This window comes from Apteryx rowi, unplaced genomic scaffold (assembly GCF_003343035.1).
Source record: "Apteryx rowi isolate R43461 unplaced genomic scaffold, aptRow1 scaffold_1258, whole genome shotgun sequence".
NCBI lineage: Eukaryota > Metazoa > Chordata > Aves > Apterygiformes > Apterygidae > Apteryx > Apteryx rowi.
In genome coordinates this window covers 20,999-43,396 of record NW_020447484.1, presented here as the reverse complement: position 1 = coordinate 43,396, position 22,398 = coordinate 20,999, and the positions used below count along the sequence as shown (strand labels likewise).

Genomic DNA, 22,398 nt, shown 5'->3' with positions numbered 1-22,398 from the left:
CCACCTCCTCCTCCTCCTCTTCCTCCTCCAGGTGCTCGCCAAGCGCGGCAGGAAAATCCCCCGGCGACCGGACAACCGCTACGCGGGGCTGCGCGACATCCACTCGCTCCAGGAGCTGTATCCTGCGCCGGCGCCGCCCGAAGGGGGATATGAGGGGGGGGGGAAAAACCCAAATATTAATTGTGCCGCCCCAGAAGCGGCGTTGGGGGTAGAGGCTCCCATTTGCTCCCCGCTTTGAGCCCAGCGCGATTCCCGGCTCCGGCGGAAACGGCTGCCGCTTCCCGCCATCCCCACCGCCCGTTCCTCCTCCTTAACGAGCGGCAGCCTTGACGAGGACGAGGAAGAGGAGCTGCTGGACGCCTACGCGACGCCCTCCAAGGTGAGCGAGCGGCTCCCGGCGCCCCGCAGCGGCCAGGCCACCGGCGCCCCGCGACGCCCTTCTGCCTTCTCCCGCAGGACTCGCGGAAACGTGGCGGCTCCACCCCGGAGAACCCCCGGCCCAAGCGGACGCTCTCCGCCCGCAGCCCTTACGCCCTCTTCTCGCCCAGCAGCTTTTCCCCCAGGTGAGGCTCCGCCGGAGCGGGCGGGAAGAGCTGCTGCTCCGTGCTCGCGCTCACCGCTTTCCCCCCCCCCCCTTTTCCTTTATTTTCCCCGTCTCCCCCCCCGGCGCAGCGCCACCCCTTCCCAAAAATACGCCTCGCGCGGCGGCCGGGGCGAAGTGGTGGCCTCGTTCGGCGCCGCGCAGGGCCCCTCGTGGAGCGGCGGGGGCGGCCGCGGCTGCAGCCTGAAGCTTTTCGCCCCGCCGGAAGAAAACCTCACCAAAAGCTACAAATTCATGTTCCAAAAAGCCCTGGACGTCCGCGAAGGTAGGAAGAAAAACGCCGCGGGGGCGGATACCTGCTCCGGGGGCGGATAACCGTGCCGGCGGGGGCAAATCCCCGCCGCGGGGGCGGATGCCGGGGGCTCCCGGCGGGACGCCGGCCCCCGCTGCCCCCGTTTCGCCCCCGTTTCGCCCCGCAGTGCTGTCGTGGCGGATCGAGGAGCTGGGCGAGGTGCTGAGGAAGCACCACGGGCTCGAGGATTTCGCCTCCGTGAGGCTCCCGGCGCAGGTAGCTGCCGCTTCGGCTCCGCGAGTCCTTCCCGCGCCGGCCTGGCTTGTCCAGGCCTCTGGCTTGTCCCTGTTTTTCCTTTCCTTTTCTTTTTGGGCTTCTCTCTCTCGTCCCCATTTTTTCTTTCCTTTTTGGGCCTCTCTCTCGTCCCTGTTTCTTCTTTCTCTCTCTCGTCCCTGTTTCTTCTTTCTCTCTCTCGTCCCTGTTTCTTCTTTCTCTCTCTCGTCCCTGTTTCTTCTTTCTCTCATCCCTGTTTCTTCTTTCTCTCTCTCATCCCTGTTTTTTGTTTTTGTTTTGTTTATCTGTTTGGGGTTTTTTTGGTGCCTCTGTCGTCCCCAGTTTTCGGGGGGGTTTTGTGCCTCTCTCTTGTCCGTGTTTTTTCTTTTGTTTTTTTGCGCCCCTCTTTTGTCCCCCTTTTTCTGTGCGTGCGCCTCTCTTGCCCCTGTTTTTTTTTCTTGTGCCTCTCTCTTGTCCCCTTTTCTGTGCCTCTTATCCCTGTTTTTTGTGTCTTTCTCTTGTCCTGTTTTTTTTACGATTTTCTTTTGTTCCTGTTTTTCTTTCTTTTGTACCTTTCTTATCCCCATTTTTTTCTTTTTTGCGGGGGAGCCTCTTGTCTCTGGTTTTTTTTGTGCTTCTTTTTTTGTCCCCGTTTTTTCTTTTGTTATTTTTGTGCCTCTCTCATCCCTGTTTTTCTCTTTTTTTGTGCTTCTCTCTTGTCCCTTTTTTTCCTCTCTTTTGGGGGGGGGGAACACGACTTTCTCTTGTTTCCGTTTTCCTTTCTTTTTTCCTTTATGCCCCTTTCTTGCCCCTCTTTTTTTTTTTTTTGTGTGCGTGTCTCTCCTTTGTCTTCACTCCTTTTTTTCCTTCTTCTTTTGGGGGCTTAGCCGTGCATTTCGGTCCCTCCCTTTCTCTCGGGATTCAGGGATGCAACTTGCGCTCCTGTAGCTCCTTCTGCTCCCGTTCCCGCAGGAGCCGGTGACGGTCCTGGGCCAGATCGGCTGCGACAGCAACGGGAAGCTGAACGCCAAATCGGTGGTGCTGGAGGGCGACCGGGAGCACTCCTCGGGCGGCCAGGTCCCCGTCGACCTCTCGGAGCTGCAGGAATATTCCCTCTTCCCAGGCCAGGTGAGGGCGAAGCGCCGGGGTTTCCGGAAGGACGGCGGCGCCCGGCTCCTTCCCGCCTTCACCCGCTTCCTCCGGCTGCTTCCCAGATCGTGGCCATGGAGGGGACGAACAGCACTGGGAGGCAACTGGTGGCCTCGAAGATCTACGAGGTGAGCGCTGCCGCCTCGCGCGGGGTTTCGGGGCTGTTCCCGGCGGGATGAGGGTTGTTTCCGCCGCTCCGAAAGCGCTGGGCGGGAGGCTACGGAGCGCGACCGCAGCTTCTCCGTCCCCCTCTGCGTGTCCCCTCCTTTTGGAGCAACCGGAGCCAAAAGAGGGTTCCCCTCGCGCCATCGCTCTCCGTTTTCTTTCCGCAGGGGGTGCTGCTTCCCTTCTACACGCCTCCGGAGCTGGCACAAGGTGAGCACGAGCCCGGAAACCCGATTCTTCCCCTCTCGCGGAGCGGGATTGCGGCCGGGGCGGTTTCTCCCTTTCTGTGCAGCCGGAGCCCGTTAGTGGCAGGGTGGCGTCAGCTTGACGGGGGCACAAACGAGCTGTTTTTAACGAGCCCCTTGCGGGCTCCGTTCCCGGGCGTGATCCCGGCGGCCTCTTGTTCGGATAATCGGATCAGTTCCTCGTTGGGGGTTCGGGCCGGCCCAAAGTTTGGCTTTTCAGCATTCCCCTGTTCTCTGTTTATGGGGGAAAGGTGCCGAAAAGCCAAACTTTCAGGCAAGGGTGGGGAAAAAGTGGCGAAAAGCCAAACTTTCCGGGGCGGAAAGGCAGCGAAAAGCCTGACACGCATCCCGGTGTCTCCGCAGACACGGAGCAGCAGATGGTCCTGGTGGCCTGCGGGCCCTACACCACCTCCGACAGCATCGCCTACGATCCCCTCTCCGACCTCGTCGACGTCATCGGCCGGGACAAGCCCGACGTCTGCATCCTGGTGAGGCCGCGGGGCGTTTCGGAGTGGCCGCTCCGCCGATTTTTGCCCCGGGTCCGGCAAAAATCCCGTTTAACCACGTGGCTTGAAGGGTTAAAAAAAATCCGGTGGCAAAAGCCCCTTTCGCGCCTTCGAATCGCGCGAAAGCCCCGGTAACCTCCCAACTGCTGGCAAATCCTGCTCTTAAATCCCCCGGGAGACGCAACCTGACCTTCCCTCTCCTGCTCGAGGAGGGACGTGCGGCCGATGCTGCTCTTATCCGGGCTCCGGCATTCAGATTTGGCCCGGTTGCTTTGGGATTAAGGGATAAAACTTGGTTTCAGCTTCTCCGAGCCAACTAATAAAGCAAAAAACCGCTTTTAGCTGGGTGCTTAAACGGGATTTTTGTCCGGAGAGAGGAAGAGCCGCCCGCGGCCTCTACGGGAGCATCGCTTTCATGCTCCGAGTCGGAAAAGGGACCTCGGGAGCCCTAAAAAAAGGGTGGAATGCTGCTACTTCCCCCCTTCTGCCCGGTTAAATTTGTTCCCCGGTGAGACGCGCGGGGCCTTTTTCTCCGGGTGTTTTTTTTTCTCACTGCGGTTGCCGTTTCTTCGCAGTTTGGGCCTTTCCTTGACGCCAAGCACGAGCAAGTGGAGGTAAGGCCCGCCCCGAAGGGGAAAGCGGGAAGCAGCCGGCTCCTTCCGGGGGCGAATCCCATCGGATCGGCAACGGGGCAGCTGCTGTGGGGGGTGGGGAGGAATTCTCCCCTAAACTACCTGTGTCCTGCATGGATTTACTGCCCCACGTTCCCGAATCCCCACGGATCTAAGGCTTGGCAGCATCCCAGCCACTTGGGGCGGGGGGGGGGAATCCGTCGCTCCAAAGCAGCCAGGCGCTTTCTTGCGGCCCCCTTCGGAGCGCGACCTTTCCTTGGACCGTGCCGCTCTCCGCTTGCAGAACTGCCAGCTCCTCGGATCCTTCGCCGACGTCTTCAAGCTCTGCCTGAAAACGATAATAGAGGGGACGAGGAGGTAGGGAGGGAAACGGAGCCCCCACGTTCCCGGATCGCCGCCGCTCGATCCTGGCAGCTGGAGCGCTCCTTCCCGGCACCCCCCGGCCTCTTTTTATGGGCACCTAGGGATGAATTCGTTCAACCCCAACGAACCTGCAGTGGGGGAGGCCGGTTAATCGGTGCGGTGCGGCAGTTGCTTCCCGCTTGGGCCTGTTCCGGGCAGGAATGCGGCCGCCGGTGGGAAGCAGTGAGCCAGTAGCCGGGATCCTCAGGTGCCGGGTGGGGAAACCGAGGCGCCGTTAGACCTGGATCCTCCTGAGAGAGGAGGCCCTGGAGCGGATTTCGGAGCCATTTCCGCTCACTACGAGTGGTAATTCCGATTCCCAGCTCCCGTTTTTTTTGTTTGTTTGTTTCCCCCCTCCGTGTCCTGCGAACGCTGGGAACGATCCGTGTTGTCCCGCGGCGCTGCTTCTCCCCTCCCGGTGGTACCGAGGCGGGGAGGAACGGCGCAAACAAAGGACAAACGAGGCTTTCTTCCCCGCCGGGGCGAGCGCCGCGCGCCGCCAGCCGCTCTCATCCGCCGCCAGACTCCGGCGGCGGCTCCCGCTTCTCTTTTGGGAAAACAAGGACACCGGGACACCTCAATTTTAGGAGCAGGGATGCTCCGGGGTGCTTGGACCTCCGCGTGCCGCCCAAATTTCTCTTTAAATCAGCCCAAATTCAGCTTAAGTTCAAACCGGTCGGTTCGTTTTCGGTGCCTGGCTCTCCGCGCGCCCCCTCGTTAGGCGAAAACGAGGCCTCGTTCTCCGCGCGCCGGGATTCGGCTTTGAAGGCCGGATCCGTGACCCCGGTGGTTGTAAATACGTCCGCTGATGAGGAATTGCGATCTCTGGGAACCCTCGTTGTGGCCGGATCTATGTGTCTCCAAAGGCGCGGCACGGTCCGGGCCTCGGGCGTGGGGTAGCTCCGCCACCGGCTTCGCAGCTTGGGTGGGAAAAGGAGATAAAAAGGAGGTGAAAGATGGGATTTGGGGGGCTGTAGTGGGATTTGGATCCTCCTGGAGCCCAAGCCCCGAATCCGGGGGGGTTTCTGAGGCTGCTCGTCCGCATGGAGTGGGCGTCCGCCACGTGTTGGTGCCTGGAAAGCCGACCGGGAAGCAGGCGAGCCTGCTCGGCTTCCCACCCGCGCCGTTAACGCGGCCGCTCTCTTCCCGCCAGCGCCGGCTCCCAGCTCGTCTTCGTGCCGTCGCTGCGCGACGTCCACCACGACTACGTGTATCCGCAGCCGCCCTTCGCCTGCGCCGAGCTGCCCAAGGAGGACAAACCGGTAACGGAGGCGAGCGGGATCTTCCCGGTGCCGGGAATTGAGCCCGTCCTCGAGCGGGACGCGATAGCGGAGCGGGTTTGGTCACTTTTGGGGGTGGAAAGCGGGGTTTTACTTGTGCATTCGCCCTCAGTCCATGGAGCAGACCCATCCGGAAAGGACCAGCAGCGGTTGCTGCCGGGAGAATCTGTCTGGGAGCTCCTTAAGGAGCTGAGGCTTCCCGTGGGAGTCCAGCCACGATTGGGGCTGGCAACTCGCTTCGTTTGAGCTTCCTCGCGGGTGAGAAGCCAAGAGCAGCTGGGAAACCTTTTCCAACAGGGAAGAGGAGCTGGGAACGGAGGTCCTGGCTGCTCCAGCCCGTGTCCCGCTCATGGGGCTCCCCAGGACACAGGGAAATAGGGAATGCCGTAAAAGATGACAAGATGGATCTGCTGGGAAAAAGGCACCGTTTGATCCGCGTTGGAGACCTGGGGGCCCCTACGCGGCTCCAGACCCTCTTTTTTCCCTCGTTTAACCCATTTCTGACCGTGTTTCTTCCGCATCGCTGTCGGGCAACTCCCCCGGCATCCGGGTTTAGCTGGATTCGGAGATGCCAGTGCCTTTGCCGCGTTTACGGAGCACTTTGCGGGAGAAAAACACCCCCCCTTGACGTCGCTGCTCTCCCGTTTCAGCGCGTGCACTTCGTCTCGGACCCCTGCACCCTGGACGTCCACGGCACCGTCTTCGGCTTGACCTCCACGGACCTGCTCTTCCACATGGGAGCCGAGGAGATCAGCAGGTGGGCACCGAATCCCAACTCCAAACCCGCCAGATTTCAGCCCCGGCTGCAGAGAGAAGCCTCGGTTGCTCCCTCCGGGGCCCTTTCGCTCCGCTTTGCTTTGCTTTTCCGGCAAACAAAACGCCACCGGCGTCTCTCTCTCTCTCTTTCCTCGGGCCGGTTTTCTCCTGGCATGATCCGTGGGTGGACTCGGAGGCAGAGCTGGCCTGAGCCCGCCGTGCCGGGCGGAACAAAGCGCTTCGTTAGCCGCTGGCCCGCGTCGCTAATTAAAGCCCGGCGCCTTGTTGGAGCGGTGCGGCCCGGCGACCTCGGAAGCGCTCCCCGTCATTTCCCCGCTTCCTCGGCTCTTCCGCCAGCTCCTTTGCCGTCTCTTACAGCTCCTCGGGGATCTCGGACAGGTTCACGCGGATCCTCAAGCACGTCCTGACGCAGAGGAGGTGAGGCGAGTTCCCGGGGCGTCCCGGAACGAGGCGAATCCTCCCTGCCGCCCCGCTCGGAGCGACGTTTTTCTCATGGAAAAACGCTCCTTTTGGAACTCGATGCCCCTCTAGATGGGCGATTCGGGGGGCGTTTCGTGCCGTTACGTCTTCCGGACGGGCCTGCGCCGTCCCGCAGGATGTAACTGGGTCGGATTTTCCAGGCTGACATCCCAAGAGCAGCTGGTAGATGCCTAGCGAACGGGGATAAAAGGAATAGGAATATGTTGCTGCTCTGGAACAATCCGGTGTTTTTTATGGCTCCGTAAATCAGCTCCGAGCTCCCACTTTATCCCCTCTTGGCCAGACCGTAAAAGACAAGTGGCCACAGGCTGATTATAAACCGACCCCGAAGCCGCGTTCCACCGCCCAAACCGAATCCGCTTGGGCCGCGGAGGGGCCTCGGCGCTTCCGCGATGCCGGAGGGCCCCCGGAAGCGCCGGCTGACCCCTCTCCGCCCCGGCAGTTACTACCCGCTCTACCCTCCCGCCGAGGAGATGAACGTGGACTACGAGACCTTCTACAGCCACGCGGCGCTGCCCGTCACGCCGGACGTCCTCGTCGCCCCCTCGGAGCTGCGCTACTTCGTCAAGGTGAAGCTCCGTCCTCTGCCGTATCCCGCCGGGAATCGGTGGCAAGCAGCGGCGGCGGGGGGGGCGGGGGTTGTTGCTAACGCGCCGCCTGTTTCCTCCCGCAGGACGTCCTGGGCTGCGTGTGCGTCAATCCCGGGCGGCTGACGAAGGGGCAGGTCGGAGGCACCTACGGCCGCCTGTACGTGCGGCGGTGCGGCGGCGGCGACGATGCCGAGGGCCGGCGCCGGAGCCCCTGCGTCGCCGCCCAGGTGGTCCGGATTTAAGGCGGCGCCGGCGGTGGGAGACGGGACGAAGGCCGGCTCTCGGGCCCCTCTTCTTCCTCCGCGTGGCCTCGGGGGGGGGGGGGTTTGGGGCCGCTTTTCCGCGCCTTTTTGCGCCTGCGAGGAAAAGGAAAACGAACATCGGCGCCGCTGGACTGCGTCGGTCCTTCAGGGGAGCGAATTTCTGTTCAAACGCTTTGAATTTCCATATAAAAAGGAAAAAAAATAGGAAAAAGGAAAAAAAACAATTGCACAAAACTCAAACGTCCCCTTTGCCCCCGGCCCTCGCTCGTCGGCACGATAATCCGCCGCGATTTCCCCAGGATGGAGCCGCGGGGCCTGAATCCTCCTCCTCCATGGGGGAACACCGCTCCCAGGCTGCTTCCCGGCCGCTTCCTTGGCAGTTCAGTTCGGAAGCGGCGGCTTTTAGGCGGCGCTCGGCACCCCGTGACCCCTCGGGGCAGCTCGTCGCACCCCCGTTTCGGCTCCTCTCCGTGAGGCTGATTTGCGATTTTAACGAGCGGAAGCTCCGGCCGGGAGCGTTTTAACCCGGCAGCGTCCTTTCGAACCAGGTTAATGATTATGGAACTCGACCTCTCGGGCCGGGAGCTCGTGCCGGCGGCACCAACGCTCCGGCTTATTCCTCCCGGAGCTGAACTGCGATCCCATGAGCGAAGGTTGGCCGAGAAACCAGGTGGGGGGGCAAATTGGTGGTGATTCCCGGGGGGGGGGGAGATTATTTTGGAACGGGATGAGCGAGGCTGCCATGTCCCGCGTTCACTCTGCTGGGAAGCCTCCCTCTGCCGCTGGAGCGGATGCGAGCTGCTGTCCGACGCCGCGCTCATTCAGCCGCATCCGGAAGGGGGGTGAAAGCCGAAGCGGCGGGTTGCTGCCGGGGAAGAAGGAAGGAAGGAAGGCTGGAAACGGGCCGCCGTGCTTGCTCCGGTGCTGGAAGCGGGGGGCCGAGGCGGCACGCCGGGCCCGGGGTGGAGCTTGTCCGTCGGCTCAGGGCCAACCGGCGTTCCGGCATTGGCCCGGAGTGGCGAGGGAGGGAGCAGAGCGCTGGCTGGATGCGGCTCGGCGCAGTCGGCCGCGAGCGAGCGAGCGGGGAGGACGGGAGGAAGACGAGGGCAGTGGTGAGTTGCGTGTCTCCGCGGACGCGTCGGGTTTTCTCGTGCGACAGCGGCATTTTCCTACGGAGAGGGGGGGGAATCCCGGCTGCCGGAGCGTGTCAGCTCCGCAGCCTCCAGAGCGACGCTCCCAGGCCCGCCACGCCAGACCGTTTCCCTTCCCGTCTCCGGATTCAGCCTCCCTTCCTGGCTCTGCCGTTTCCCAGCTGGCAAAACACGGCTCATGCCCGGAGCGATGCAGTTGGGGGGGGGGGCACCACTTTTCCAGGCTGGAAGGGAAGTTTTTACGGCTCCGGTTGCTGCTGTCACGTTTTCCTCCGCTGGCACGGACCTGCGAATCCGGTCCTGAAATCCCATCGCACCGCTTAGCTCATCCCAGCTGCTTGCCGCGGCATTTGCTTTCCCAGCGGGTGAATTCGGGAACGAGCAAAGCTTGCCCGGAGCCGAGCTGGGACGTGGGGGGTTTTTTCCTTAACGGAGCGGGGCGGAGGCAGAAGCAAATTCTCGCCGAAACTGACTCCGGCCTATTTTAAATTCGGAGGGGAATCGCTGACGTATTCGCTATAAAAAGATCCGATTGCCTCTTTTTTTTTTTTTGCTACCGATCCGGCTCTGCCCGGTAATTTTAGCAACCGGCTGCGAAGTTTCTACCCGGCCAGGGATTAAATTAGCCAAGTCGAGAGCCTCGAAATAGATATCGCGCTCCGGGAGCGGGAGCGGCCGGATCCTCCCCGGCCGGAGCGGGGCTGGGGGAAGGATGGCGGCATAAACGCGCGGAAGGGCCGGGGGGGGTTTCGAAGCCGCGGCTGCGTCGGCGTAGCTGGGAAGGCACCGAAGAGATCCGTGACGGACTTTGGCTCCGAGACGGCGATGTGCCGGAGCGACCTGTGCCCTGCTCCCGCCCAGCCCCATCTGCTTCCAAGGAAGATGGGAAGCACCTCGGAGCGGGTGATTAAAGCTTCCCCCCTGCCCCCATCCTGAGGGAATTCCCGGCTCTCGCACGGGAAGGGCTCGGCTCGCACGTCGGCTCGGCTTGTCGTTGCTGGGTTTGAGCTGTCGCTCTGGAAATTTTTCCAGGGAAGGGTTTCGGGCTGGAGCCGCTCCGGTGGGAATCGGGGCAGGGAATGCCATGAAGCTCCCCGGGTGAAGGGGGAAACTGAGGCACAGAGCCGGGCCGTGATGCGCGGCCCCAACCACCGCGGTTTCGTGCGCCAGATTTCCTTCGCTCGGAGCGCGGCTGTGGATTTTCCTCCTCCCCCTTTTTCATCCGTGATCGTCGCTCTTCTCCCGCTGTCGATGTTTTCCCAGGCAGGGAAAACGAGGCGTTTTTCTGCCGTTTAATAGCATTTGACGATCCGGCTGGCAGGAGGCGCCGGCTGTGGGAATAGCTGCTCCGAACTCGCCTCACCTGCCAGCCAGGACACCGGCACGTGGCGGCATCCGACGTCTTTCCCACGTGGAGACGAGACCAGCCCTTCTGCTCCAGATTGAGACTCCGCCGGGAGCTTTTTCTCTCTCTTTTTGCCATTTCGGGGATTAGCTCTTCCCTTGCTGGAAGCCGGCGGATGTTTCTCTGCACGGAGGCGGCTGAGCCCGGCGAATCTCCTCCGATCATCTGCTACGTCGCGGCGTGTTTTCATCCGCCAGGGAAAGGGTTGCTCCGGGCCTGGTGCCTCTCCCGCACCGGACGGGCTTGGAATCGGCACAGGATGCCGGCGTGGGAGACGCCAGCTCATTCCGCATCCTGCGATAACCAGGAGAGACAAATTATTCCCTACGGATTTCCATGCGGGCAGTGCTGGGCAACACGGGCCCAGGTCGGAGCAGCGCCTGACGCATCTGCTGGGCTTTTCCGGCTGCTCCGAAAGGTCCAGATTCCCTGTCCCACCGTTTCTCCCGCTCGGGAAGGGGATGTACATTCATCTCCTGAGCGAACATCCTTTTTTTTCCGCACCCGGCTGCAAAGGTGAAACTTTTTTATCCGGGAGGACACGTGCAGCCATCTAGCAGCTGCTGGAAAGAGCCTGGAATGAGGAATCTCTTCCCAAATTTTCCTTTTCTTTTCCTTGCTCATGCATCCGCCGGCACAAGTCTTTCGCCCTCCTCTCTCAGGTGTGTTTTTCCACAAGATTTTCCCCGGGGCCCAGCTGCGTTTTACCCCGGTGATTTTACTTTTTCCCCTCTCRGCTGATCTGATTCCAGCTGTTACCTCCCCCTCGAAGCCGAGCGATCGCTGCCTTGGGATTTGCCCCCAAAAAAATCAAGGAAAAGGAGCAAAATTGGGGGGAAAGGATATAAAAAAGGAGCCCCGGCAAGGATGGACGCTGTCACCGCCGTGACCTTGCGCAACCGGGGGACGAATTAGAGCTCTGTAACGAAGCCGGAGAGYGAGGAAGCCGCTGGGGCGCCGCCCCGGGGAATACACCCGCCACCGGAGCGCAGGAAAGAGGCCGCGCGGACGCTCGGAAACGCTCGAGAGGAAGAGAGGCGGGAGCGACCGGCTTCGTTTTCCCCGGCGGTCGTTAACGCTCGTCCTCGCTCGCTTGATTTCCGGCCTGTTAATCTCTGTCGATCGCCGAGGCGGTTCGGGAGCGGCCGCCCTCCGTAAGTCCCCGYGAGCGGATCGAGAGACGAGCTTTATGCCGGGGCGGAATTGCGGGATATCGGTTAAAGCTTAACACGAGCCGGGAAAAGGGGGCGGATATCGCGGAGCCGTTCCGCCGAGCGCGAACGGAAACGCTCGGAGAAGCGCTAAACCTCGCGCTTCAGGGCTTGAGTCGATCCCTAAAGCGCTGGAGACCGTCAGGGTTCCTCGGATCTTCTTTGGAAGCCTGCGGCGGTGGTGCCGCCTGGAAGAGGGGAGCTGGGAAAAGGCAGCGGCGGCGGCACAGAGGGAGGAAATAATCCGGCCTCCGCATCCGCCGGGATGGTGGGACGAGTCCCGCTTCGGGTCCACGAAGCGCCGGCTTTCCATCGCAGGCGGCTCGTGAACACCGGGAGCTTCCGCCGCCGTTAAAATGAGGAACGAAACGGATTTATCGGGCGCCAAYGCTCCCGAGGAAGGGGGAGAGTCGACCAGCGGCGGGACGGCTTGTCCGCAGGGGTCGGGGCGTCTCCCGGCGGAGGCTCGGAGAAGGTTGGGCCTCTGCGTGCGCGCGAGGCTCCGGCCCGGATCATAACGGAGGGCAGGGAATGCTTTGGGCACCGTGCAAGCGGAAAAGGAGAACGATTTGGGTTTTTTTAATGATTTTTTTCCCCATTTTAATACTCGAGCGACACCCGTCGCGTTGCAGGAGCTCCGGGATGGGCCCACGGAGGAATCCTCTATTTTAAAGACAGGGAAACTGAGGCACGGAGCAGCTTAAAGCGACGTGCCCAAGGCGGGAGAGCCGTGCTGTTCCGGGCTCTCTCCGTGAGGCAACACCTTCCGCCCGGAAACAAATTTCCRGGGAGATAAGCACGGAAGGTGTTTATCTGTAGGGAGCTGCTGGCGGAAGCCGGGAGTCCCCATCCCTGCATCCGTTCCGGGGGTCCCCACCTCAATTTCGGGGGGCCTCGCGCCCTTCCCGCGATCCCTGCGCGAAGCGGGATCACAGCCGGAGCAGGGTTGGACTCGCGGGGGAGTTTTTATCCGCAGGGAGGGAGTTTTGCGGGGGGAAAAAAGCCCGTTTCCTTCCCCAAAAGGGAAGGGAGTGTTTGAGCTGGGAGGAGAGCGGTTCCCCACCCAGGGCCAGATGGCCCGTGTCACCCCGCTCCCGACCCCGGAACGCTTTTTCCTGCAGCAAAGCATCTGCCGCTGCTTTTTTTTCCCTCTTCTCCCCCCTTTCTCTCCGCGCAGGCTGCCGCGAATCTCCTCTCGCAGCGCGCTCTCCCGGGACGCCCGGATTTTGTTGCCCGTGAACCGTATCGGAGCGTTTTAAACGTGGKTTTTAACTCGGGATCTTCCGTCGAACGCCGAGCAACAGCGGCGCGGTGAGTCGTCCCCCCCTGCCGACGCGTAGAAACGAACGGGGCGCGGAGCAAAACGGCTCCGGTCGGAGCGCGACGCCGCYGGATGAGGAGCGAGGACAAGCGCCGCACGGCGGTGGAGAGACGGCGGAGCCGGAGCCGTTCCCGCTGCGCTCGTCTCGCGGCCGCGGCGGAGCCGTTTGGCACCGGAGGGACCTCGCTTCGAGGCGGCGCTGCGAGAAAACACGGAATTAAGTTATCGGGTTTTTTCGCTTCTCCGAGCGGCAGGTTTCCGACCTCTTCCCCGCCCGTCTTGGATCGCGGCAGCTTGTTCGCTGCGCAGACCCTTTCCCGCTGCGCGCTGGCGACACCCCGGGTCTTTTCTCCRCTCCCTTTGCTTGGGGGTGCTGGAAAACTCTGGGAAAGGGATGTCGAGGCTCCTTCTTGTCCCCCAAAAACTGTATTCCCTTTACTTTCGGGAGCAGGCGATGCTTTCCCAGCCTGCACTGCCAGAAAACGACCTTTCCGAGGCGTCTTTTTCCCTCCATCTTCGCCGCCATGGCTTTAGCACCAAGGTGAAGGGGCTCTGTCCTGCCTCCCTGAAGCCACCGGGAATTTTCCCAGCAATTTCGATGGCTCCCTGCACCGGGAATTAGCCCCGGCGCCTGTGCGCTCACCTCTGTCCGCCGGCAGAGCCCGCTGGGCTTCCAGGCCAGCTTGGAACACTGCCGGGAAAGGGAGGGGAGAGGGATTTGGGCTCGCCGGCGGGAACAGGTGCCGTTTGACAGAAGCGCTCGGAGGGGCCGTGCCGGGCTGGGAGAAGCCAACCGGGAAGCGGCCCCCCAGCAGCAACCGGAGCTCGTCTCGCGGCGCCGGGCTTCCTCTGCCGGCTGTTGTCCGCAACTCCCGAGTCCTAAGCCGAAAACGTGGAACGTTTTGGGGATTTTTTTTAAGGCGTTATGCGCCCAGCGGAAGGTCCCGCGCTGGAAAGCTGCTCTCACCGCGAAGCCGCAGCGGTTTCCGGTGGCCATCGCGCTTTCCTGGCTGTGGCCCCTCCGGGATAAGCTGTGCCCGGCTGCAYGCCATGGTTTTTCCCGTCTCGGAAGCACGGGATGGGGGAGCTGAGCGGGATGAGTTGTCCGGGGTGGCTCGGTAGGGCGGGAGATGCATCTGGCCAGCTGAGATTCGATCCGATTCGATTCGGATCCCTGGCGGAAAGCAGCTTCCCCYGGTCCCTTCCCGCTGCAAGGGCAGCTCCGCTGGCGTCTTCTCCACGTCGGATGAATGAGCCGAATCCCACAAAACTGGGCTTTTTCCACGGCTGTCCCAGAAAAAACCCTTGCAGCGCCAGGGTGCCAACGGCGCTTTGGCAGCGGGATTAGTCCCGGGGCTGCTCTCTCGCTGACGAAGGGATTTGCGCGAGCCAGCGTCTCATCCGTAATTAATTTTTCAGCCCTGACGATCTTTTCCGGCTMCCTCTGACCTCCCCTGCGCTGCCGTAAACGGAATTAACGGAAYGGCAGCGCGGCGTAAAGCGCCGCAGGATCGGGGCGCTTTGGTGCGGCCGCTCCTCATTCCTCCTTACCTGGGTCTTGTTTTACAGGCGAGGAAACGCAAGCGCAGCGCTCGGCACGGAGAAGCGGACGCACCTGGAAAAAAAAAGAAGGGAATAAACTATTTCCCGTCACCGGCGGAGGTAGGACGAGACCTCACGCGTGGGGTTTGGCGCTCGGAAAAGCTTTCTAATGATAAAAAGAGAGGGAAGGATTCAGGCATATATATATATATATATATATATATATATAAAAATGTGTGTGTGTGTGTATATATATAAAATATATATATATATACATTTTTTATATATATATAAACCTTATTTAAGGTTATTTTTATAGCAGCGTCCGGGCAGAGCCGGGGCTCGGCGTGCCGGACGATCCTCGTCTCTAAAAAGCTTTAATCGTGCATCRTATTTGCAGCCCGCGTTAGATCAGACCCCATTTTTTTGAGGCACAGAAATGGGTTTTTTGGTGTTTTTTTCCCGGCCTTGCGGAGGAAGTTTGGCAAAGGCTCAAAACGCACGTGCCGGTTTTAGAGAGGAGCGTTCGGACAGCATAAAATCCATTTATGCCCTTAAGCGGGGGGGTTTCCTCTAGCGAGGCGCCTCCTGAGGCCGCGTGTGACGTTCATTATCGCTGTAAAGGCCCGTTCTTGCTTCTTTTCCCCTGGAATCGCTGCCCACGATTGCCAAAACCTTGCTCCCGCAGCAAGGGGCCTCCTAAAAGTCGCTGTTGCGCCATCGGAATTGAGCGAATATGACTAACGGGGGGGGGGGAAAAACCCAACTTCCTCCCCCGCAACTGTAATTTTTTTTAGCTTTTCTCAGGGTGGAGCCGCGTTCGGGCTGCGCCGCAGGGAAAATTCCTATCGCTCGACGCGCAAAACCTCATCTCCGGGGCTGGAAAAGCCGCTCTGCAGAGCGGCATTCGCCCGACCTTTCCCCGCGCCCCCCGCGCAGCCCCTCGCTCCTTCCCCGCGCGGCTCCCTTCGAGCAGGAATCCTCCCGGCTCCCCAACGCTTCCCCGAGGAGCTCGCGCTCRGGGCGGTTTGGCAGACGAGCTCGGGAGAGCTTTAAGCGCCTGGAATTAATTACCTGGCTCGTTTCGTTATCGATAATGCAGCCAACGAACTTCAGATAGAGCGGCTGAGAGTCTGGAATTAATTTCCTGGGACGTGTTTACACCGAGCAGCTTTGTCCTGAACGTTACACCCGGCTCCTAAAYGCGTTTTGGGTTTTTTTTTCCCCTCCCCTGTCTTTCGCAGATCGTTTTTTAAAGCCCGCGTTGCTCGGATTAAGGAGGACGAGCGTGTCGGGGCGGAGGCTCCCGGGGTGGCGCTGAGCGCGGGCCGGCTTTGCCCCTCGCCGAGATGTCCGCCAAGGTGCCGATTTACCTGAAGAGGGGCGGCCGCAAGGGCAAGAAGGAGAAGCTCCGGGATATCCTCTCCTCCGACATGATCAGCCCGCCGTTAGGGGATTTCCGGCACACGATCCACATCGGGAGCGGCGGCGAGAGCGACATGTTCGGCGACATCTCCTTCCTGCAGGGCAAATTCCACCTGCTGCCGCGGAGCGCCGGGAGCCTGGACTCGGAGCGGGAGGGCCCTTACGCGGCGCCGTTCGAGTTCGCCCGCGCCGCCACCGTCTCCGGCCGCCAGCCGCGGCCGCCGTCGCCCGACGCCTCCTCTCCGCTCCTGAAAAACGCCGTCTCCCTGCCGGCCATCGGCGGGCCGCAGGCGCTGACGCTGCCCGCCGCTCAGGCGCCCCCCAAACCGCCGCGGCTGCACCTCGACGACAAGGCGGCGCCGGGGGGGGACGACGGCCGCCAAACCGCTGCCGCCGCAGCCGCCGCTTCTGCGCTGCATCCCGGCGCCCCGCTTCCGCGCCGCGGCGGCCCCCCCAACGGCTTCGCGGAGGAGCGGGCCGGAAGCGAGCCGTTCCCGTCGCACGCTGGCTCCCTGCTCTCCCTCCACGTCGACCTGGGGCCCTCGATTCTGGAGGACGTGCTGCAGGTGATGGAGAAGCACCAGGACGAGAGAGGGGGCGGCCCGATGCGGGATTCGGGCAGGCAGGAGGTCTTGACGTGAGAACGGCGAGGGCCGAGGCGACGAAAAGACTGCGAAATATAGAATTTAGGTGTTTTTCCTTTTCTTTTCCCCCCCCAAGTGGCTCTTGAATTGCTGGGAGCACCCCGAACTCGTGGATTTGACCCTGCGCGAAGCTCGTCGTCACTAATCGGACGCTGCCCCGCTCGTGGGAAGGCGCCGTTTGCCCGCGCGAATGGGACGTGAGCGTTTCTTCCCGGCGCCGCTTTCCGCAGACCTCCGGATAATCCCCCACCAAAAGGAAGGGAAAAACAAAGCCRCAAAGCCGAGACGAAGCTGGCGGCGCTCGCTGCTAAACCGAACCGCCGCTCACCACGATGAGCTTCAACTTTAGTGACCTGAGGAAACTGGAGGACTGCGCTGACCTTTGAAAAGAGGCGGAAAAAGAGAAATAAATAAAAAACAAGACTGCRCCGTTCTGATTTCTTTGTACTGGACGGGGTACGAATGGCGCCAAGCGGCAACGGGGGGAATTCGGCGACGCAGCGCGGCGATAAAGCGAATTCMCAAGCGTCCCGCTCAAGGTGGGAGCGCCTCGATCCGCGCTGTGGTTTCAAGCGCTTCTGTTAACCTTTTTGTGGGGGTTTTTGTTTGTTTTCTTTGGTTTTAAAGATCCTGCAAACTGCTAAACAACAGCGGCTACGGGAAAAAATAGTCCGCTGGGCTTTAACGCTGCGCCTCCTCCCCTGCATGGCGGAGAAGCTCCGCGTTTTAGCGCCCCGAATCGCTGCTGGGTTCGAGGGGTTGGAATTTGGGGTCGGCGAAAGCGTGAACGAGGCCCTGGAAACCCTCGGCGAGGGCAGCCGCCCCCGAGGGCAGATTCCGGCGGGATGCCGTCAGCTCTCCCTCCCCCTAACGGCCTGCCTCCGCGGGAGAGGCGCCGCGCCGCTCCGATGCAAGTCGTTTAAAGCGCCGGGGGGGGGGGGGAACGAGGGGGTGAGATGCTCCGGCGCACGGAAAGCCGGATGTTGGAGCGATGGAAAGACCCACGACGGCAGCTTGGCCCGTTTGGTCGCAGCTGCCTGGAATGTTCGTTCCTTCAGTTCCCGGTAAAATCCCCTCAGTCTATTTTATTTAAATCCAGCCCTTATGCTTGGATTTTTTTTTTTAATTTATCCCCCCCCTAGAAAAACTGGAATTCCGAGCTAAATCAAGCAAGGAAAAGACCTCAGAGCCTGGTCTTTGATTTGCAGTTTCCTGATCCGTTTAAAAAAAAAACGAGGATAAGCAGTAGTTTTCCTGTATCGGGCAGGCAGTGAGGTTTGATGGATGTAAAAGCAAGTGGGACCTCATTGCTTAGATGTCGCAATTAAATAACTGTACCATTTGTAACCATTTCTGACATTTTTGGCGCAGAATTAGGCTGGGTATCCCTGAGGAATGAAGGAATTTGTTTAAAAAAAAGAAAAAGTGCACTGACTGTTTTGGCTTTTTTTTTTTCTTTACAACGCCGTTGATTTGCTTTTTTGTGCCAAACGCGTCATTAAATAGCGAGTCGTTAGATGAGCGAGCTCTGCTCGCGTCGCCGCGCGACGCTGTCCCGGTCCCGCTTTATCCGGCCCATGCGGCAGGAGGCTCCGCGCCGCAAGAACGGCTCCGGGCGCCGGGTAAACGGCTGCTTTGCCGAGTTTTCCAGCCTCCAGGCTGCGAAACRAGGGGGGAAAAAGGAGCCTACTTCAGCCCGGGATCCATTCAGCCCGGGATCCATCGGTACGGCTCTCCAGGAAGCCGGTGGATTTTGCTCCCCTTTGGTTTGAGGCCGTTTCGGGGTTCAAATTCCAGGGTTTTTGAGCTGGTGCAAACGGACATCGCTTCCTTGAGCTACGCTYGGCCGCCTGACGGAGGAGCCGATCCGGCCTGGTTATCCTGACACAATTCCTTCTGCTTCGCGTTCAGCCGGCCACGGGCCGGAGCCAGGGTGGGGGGCTGCGGCGCTGACGTCGGTGGGGAAACCACGCTGCCAGCGATATTTGCGTCCCCTCCGTTCCTAACCGAGYGCTTCCGCGCTGGGCAAACGCCCAACAAAAGCGCGGCCGGGCTGGAAAGACCTCGAGYGGGGAGGAAAACGCTGCTGTGAACTGCGAAACCGGCCGGCTGAGCGGGAGCCGGTACGGAAAATCACATCGTGCAGCGATGTTTGCAGAGAAAGATTAATTTATACCAACAGGAGGCAGCGATGCCGCTTGCTTTTTCTTTTTTGGGCACCKCTTGGATATAACCCGCCAAATCCCCTCGGATATAACCCTCATCTGCCTCGTTTCGAAATAGGTTGCGAAGGTAACGGTAAAAATCCCGCTCTGGCCGCGTCTGTCTTGAAAGCTCTTTGCTTAGAAACGTTTGCTCCTTCCGCTCATTTATGAGGAAAAGAATCCGGCGCGTTAACCTCACAACTGGGCGAGCGGTCTGCGATTCCGCCACGTCGGAGCAGGGCCRCTTGGCTCTTCCGACGGCTCCCAGCTGCTTCGGGGCAACAACCAGGGCCGTTGAACCTTGACTCCGCGCCGTCCTGCGCGCTCCCAGCCCCGGCGGCACCGCGGCGGGCGATGCTCCCTCTCCTCCTGCGCCCTTCCGGCGGCGGAGCTCCACTTGGAGCGGTCCCAAACGCCTGGAAAAGAGGCGAGAGGAGCTGATGTTAGAAGGGGAACAGAGGGCAGGGATGCGTCGATGGGATACGGGGCTGTCGGCCAGCCGAAGCCTCGCTGGCTCGTGGCGGGGTTTTCCCCCCCTCTCCTCGAGCGCGCGGTCTCCTCTCCTCCGCGCGCGCGCGTTCGCCTCCCCGCTTAGTCACCGCTCAGATCGGAGATTTATGGAAACGAGCATTGCAAAACTACGTGCTGTTTTCTTTTTATAAACCCGTTCTAAGAAGCGTGAGTCATTCGGGCAGGAAAGTTACTGGTTCTGAGCTGTTCCCTGCGTGACTCAGCCCGCGATTGCTGAACAACATCTTTCTCCTTGCTTTTTTCGGGAGGTTTAAGCCAGAAGAAGTTAATGAAAGCTCGGAGAGTTTATTTCCAGCTCTGGCAAAGTGGGCAACAGGTTGCCGCAAGCTGAGGATTCGGGACGTGAGGATCCAGCTCCCGGCTGGCGAGCTGTAGCATAAAGCAGGGAATGCCGGCCGGTGGCAGTTCTACCCGGTCCTTGAAACTGCTTCAAATTATTCCTTATCCAAAGGTTTATAGGCAGCAGATTAATTATATGATAAAGTCGGGAACGCCCACGCTGGCTCCGTGGGCGGGTTTTGGCATTCGACCCCGGGGAGTAAATCGGAGCGCGGTCACGGATCGCGACCCTCCTGTTAACCCCGCTGACGGGGCGGCGATTTTAGGCGATTTCATTTGCTTGCGCGGGCTCCCGGACAGCTGGCGAGGAAACAAAGYGGCTTCGCGCACGCAAACCACGGCCGCCGCGGGATTAGGAGGGGGCGCGGGGCGGAGATGAAATGCGGCGGCGGAGGGGCAGAAAGCCGCCGCGCCGGGTGCGTCCCTGGCTCCTCGTACAACCCTGGACGCAGATGGTAAATGATGTGGCTGGGAAACAATTTCCTAGCGTGGAAAGGGGGAAAGGAAAAAAAAAAACAACCCCTCAATAGAGGCCGCATGGAAAGGGGAAGCAGAAAGGAAAAGAGAAAGGAATTCACCCGGGCGGCAAGAGCCATCGGACAAGCCGCACTCTCTGCCCCAGCTAATAAACTTTCAGACCTTCGGCTAACTTAGATTCAATAAAAGGGAAAAGACCTCAAAGCTGCAAGTTTTGGGGAATAAATTTGAGGGAATAAATAAAATAAAGAGGCTAGAAAGAGGCTCCAGGGGAGAGCTGTTCTGCTAACAACCGTCCTCTGCCTCCGAAGAAGGCCCCGCTGTCAGGTGGGACGATGGAGGGGAGGAACTGATGCAAAAGTACCGCGTTCTGTGCTGATCATTTCATCCCAAACCAGCAATTCCCTACGGATATGAGATCGTTCACCCCACCGTTTGCCCCCCCGAAACAGACGCTGGCTGTTTTGTATCGCTTTGAGACCCGCTGAAGCCGTAGAAATACCCGCGGGGAATTTATAATACCCGGGGACAGCGAATTGGGAATCCGATCTGGAGGCCCAGCAGCCTCCGCAGCTCCCAGATTGCGGCGTGTTCGGATTCCTGCCTCACTGTGCAAAAAATAAAAAAGGAAGCAAAAGCGCCCAAGGGGGAGGAAAGTAAATTTAAAGAGATGCGTTTTAGCCCTTCCAGGCCAGCAAGGGGAACACAAGGGCACCTTCTCACGAGCAAATCAGCRGCAGCGTCGCCTGTCAAACATGAGCCACAAACCTAATTTCCTGGGGAACGGAGAAGGGGAAGCTTTGTAGATAAAGGGCTAAATTGTTTGCTAGAGAAGGTGTGTGTGGGGGTCTGGACTGTTATGGAATTAAAAAACAACAACAACAACAAAGCGGAGCAAAAAACATTGCTGTTCTCATCCTTCCAAGTGGAGGAGCCAAGAAAGTGTCAAGACAGTGCTGGGTGCAGCTGGGCTGCGGGAAAAAACACTCAAAATAAAGCAACGCGCTCTCATCCACTGAATTCTTTTTTACCCGGTAGAGCAAGAATTAGGCCCCAAATCTCCCCACGTCGCTGCACGTTCTGTTCCAGGCCCTCACTGCGGCCAAGCTGCTCAGTGCAATCTCCACAGCATCCCGTGACTCCGGTTCTTTCGCCTGTCGTTGCAGACTACGTTTTATCCGTCAGGGAATTACGACGGAGCCGCTTAGAGCACAGTAAAGCCACCCCTCCCCGTTACTGTGCGGCGGTTTGCTCGTGCGGCCCTGCCCTCCGGCTCCGATTCATCCCACCTCACGGCAGGCGTCCAGCTGCGGTGCTTTAATTTAGGAGCACAGTCACCTCGGGCTTTCTGTTAAAAAAAAAGACRTAACATGCTGCAGACAGCAGAGATCTGAGTCACCCTCGACAGGTGACTTGCTGACTGCAACGGTCTGCGGTGACGATGGTCCTGGTGTAAAGCCTGACCCCAGACTGATCAAAGTCTCTCTCCTTGCCTTATCGCTCAAGTGATTTGTTTATTATTCACAAATATTCACAGTTGAACGCTTCCCGTCCCCTTCTCTTTCCGTTCCCAGAGTCTGGGGGCAGGAATGAAGCTGCTTAACCTGCGAATGCCCCAAAGCGGCGGTTTGCGCCCGACCGCGTCTGAGGGGACCCGCCGGCTCCCGCTAGGCAGCGGCCATCTGTTCGCCCAGGGCAGAGATCAGTCTGCTGCTCAGCAAATCCCTCCCAATCCTATTTGTTCGTTCTTACATTGCTCGTACGTCTCCTTGCTTCGTCATTCACCCTTTCCCCTTACCTACCTTTTTTTTCCTTTCCTACCGTTATCCCTTATTTTAGTATCTTATCCTTTTATGCTTCTCCACCTCCGTCCTTCCATCTTCCCTTCATTCGTCTCACTCATCCCGCACTTTTTGCCTCGTGGTCTTTCCCTCGCGCCCTCCCTCATCCCCGTTACTCTCTTATCCCTCATTTCATCCTCTCCAGGACTCATCCTTCCTCCCCTGCCGCCTCCTCCCAGTATCCGTCATCCTCCCCAGGCGTCCGCGTCCCTCCTTCCTCCTCATCCCATCCGAATAGCCTTCATCCCTCCCGCCGCCCTCGTCTCTTCTTTTTCCCTTGCCATTTCCATCACTCACACCTGATTTTCCCTTCTTTTTCCTTTACCTTTTCTATCATTCACACCTGTTTTCCCCTCTTTTCCTTCATGCTTGGCTTTGGCGCTTCCATTTTACCTCAGCCCTCCATCCTCTCCTTCACTCCATCTCCCCGCTACCCTCCATCCTCCCCCCTCATCCTCCCCATCACCCCTTTCCTTCCTTCCCCCTCACACCTACCACTTTCCAGCTCCGTTTCTGGGCTCTTCCCCTTCTTCCCTTCGCTTACCTCCCTCATCCTTCCGTCTCCTTGCGCTCCTTCCCGCCTTTCCCCCTCATTCCTCCATTTTCCCCCTCGTCTTCCGCGCATGCGCCAGAACCCCGCCCTGCCGCGCAGGCGGCGCAGCGGGGGGGGGGCGGCTTGACGCATGCGCAAAGCGGCGCAACCGGCCGCGCC

The 22,398-nt window shown here is 60.0% G+C and overlaps 2 protein-coding genes across 9 annotated transcripts in view; both read left to right on the top strand.

Moving 5' to 3' along the window:
- Nucleotides 1-7,665, top strand: part of POLA2 (DNA polymerase alpha 2, accessory subunit) — an 8,602-nt gene extending 937 nt beyond the window's left edge. The window contains exons 2-17 of the mRNA XM_026055720.1: nucleotides 15-117; nucleotides 325-379; nucleotides 457-563; nucleotides 673-866; nucleotides 1,021-1,109; nucleotides 2,079-2,234; nucleotides 2,321-2,383; nucleotides 2,588-2,630; nucleotides 3,029-3,153; nucleotides 3,747-3,785; nucleotides 4,087-4,160; nucleotides 5,359-5,467; nucleotides 6,136-6,242; nucleotides 6,620-6,679; nucleotides 7,185-7,311; nucleotides 7,416-7,665. Of these exons, the coding sequence (XP_025911505.1) occupies nucleotides 15-117; nucleotides 325-379; nucleotides 457-563; nucleotides 673-866; nucleotides 1,021-1,109; nucleotides 2,079-2,234; nucleotides 2,321-2,383; nucleotides 2,588-2,630; nucleotides 3,029-3,153; nucleotides 3,747-3,785; nucleotides 4,087-4,160; nucleotides 5,359-5,467; nucleotides 6,136-6,242; nucleotides 6,620-6,679; nucleotides 7,185-7,311; nucleotides 7,416-7,574 (1,610 nt within the window). The 3' untranslated portion in view covers nucleotides 7,575-7,665. The remainder of the gene's footprint in view (nucleotides 1-14; nucleotides 118-324; nucleotides 380-456; nucleotides 564-672; nucleotides 867-1,020; nucleotides 1,110-2,078; nucleotides 2,235-2,320; nucleotides 2,384-2,587; nucleotides 2,631-3,028; nucleotides 3,154-3,746; nucleotides 3,786-4,086; nucleotides 4,161-5,358; nucleotides 5,468-6,135; nucleotides 6,243-6,619; nucleotides 6,680-7,184; nucleotides 7,312-7,415) is intronic.
- Nucleotides 7,666-8,311: 646 nt separating this feature from the next.
- Nucleotides 8,312-17,716, top strand: CDC42EP2 (CDC42 effector protein 2). 8 transcript variants are annotated; one of them, XM_026055742.1, is made up of 4 exons: nucleotides 8,312-8,707; nucleotides 12,540-12,673; nucleotides 14,253-14,345; nucleotides 15,470-17,716. In XM_026055742.1, the coding sequence occupies exon 4, from the start codon at nucleotides 15,575-15,577 to the stop codon at nucleotides 16,289-16,291; it is 717 nt and encodes a 238-aa protein (XP_025911527.1). In that variant the 5' UTR covers nucleotides 8,312-8,707; nucleotides 12,540-12,673; nucleotides 14,253-14,345; nucleotides 15,470-15,574; the 3' UTR covers nucleotides 16,292-17,716. The 8 variants fall into 8 exon arrangements, with proteins under 8 accessions (XP_025911527.1, XP_025911522.1, XP_025911528.1 ...); XM_026055737.1 differs by having other exon boundaries at nucleotides 10,010-12,673; XM_026055738.1 differs by lacking the exon at nucleotides 8,312-8,707 and adding an exon at nucleotides 8,722-11,837.
- The last annotated feature ends 4,682 nt before the right edge of the window (nucleotides 17,717-22,398 follow it).

What these genes read in the sequence shown, in the direction of transcription:
- CDC42EP2 (XM_026055743.1), top strand. Translation starts at nt 15,575, where the DNA reads ATGTCCGCCAAGGTGCCGATTTACCTGAAGAGGGGCGGCCGCAAGGGC.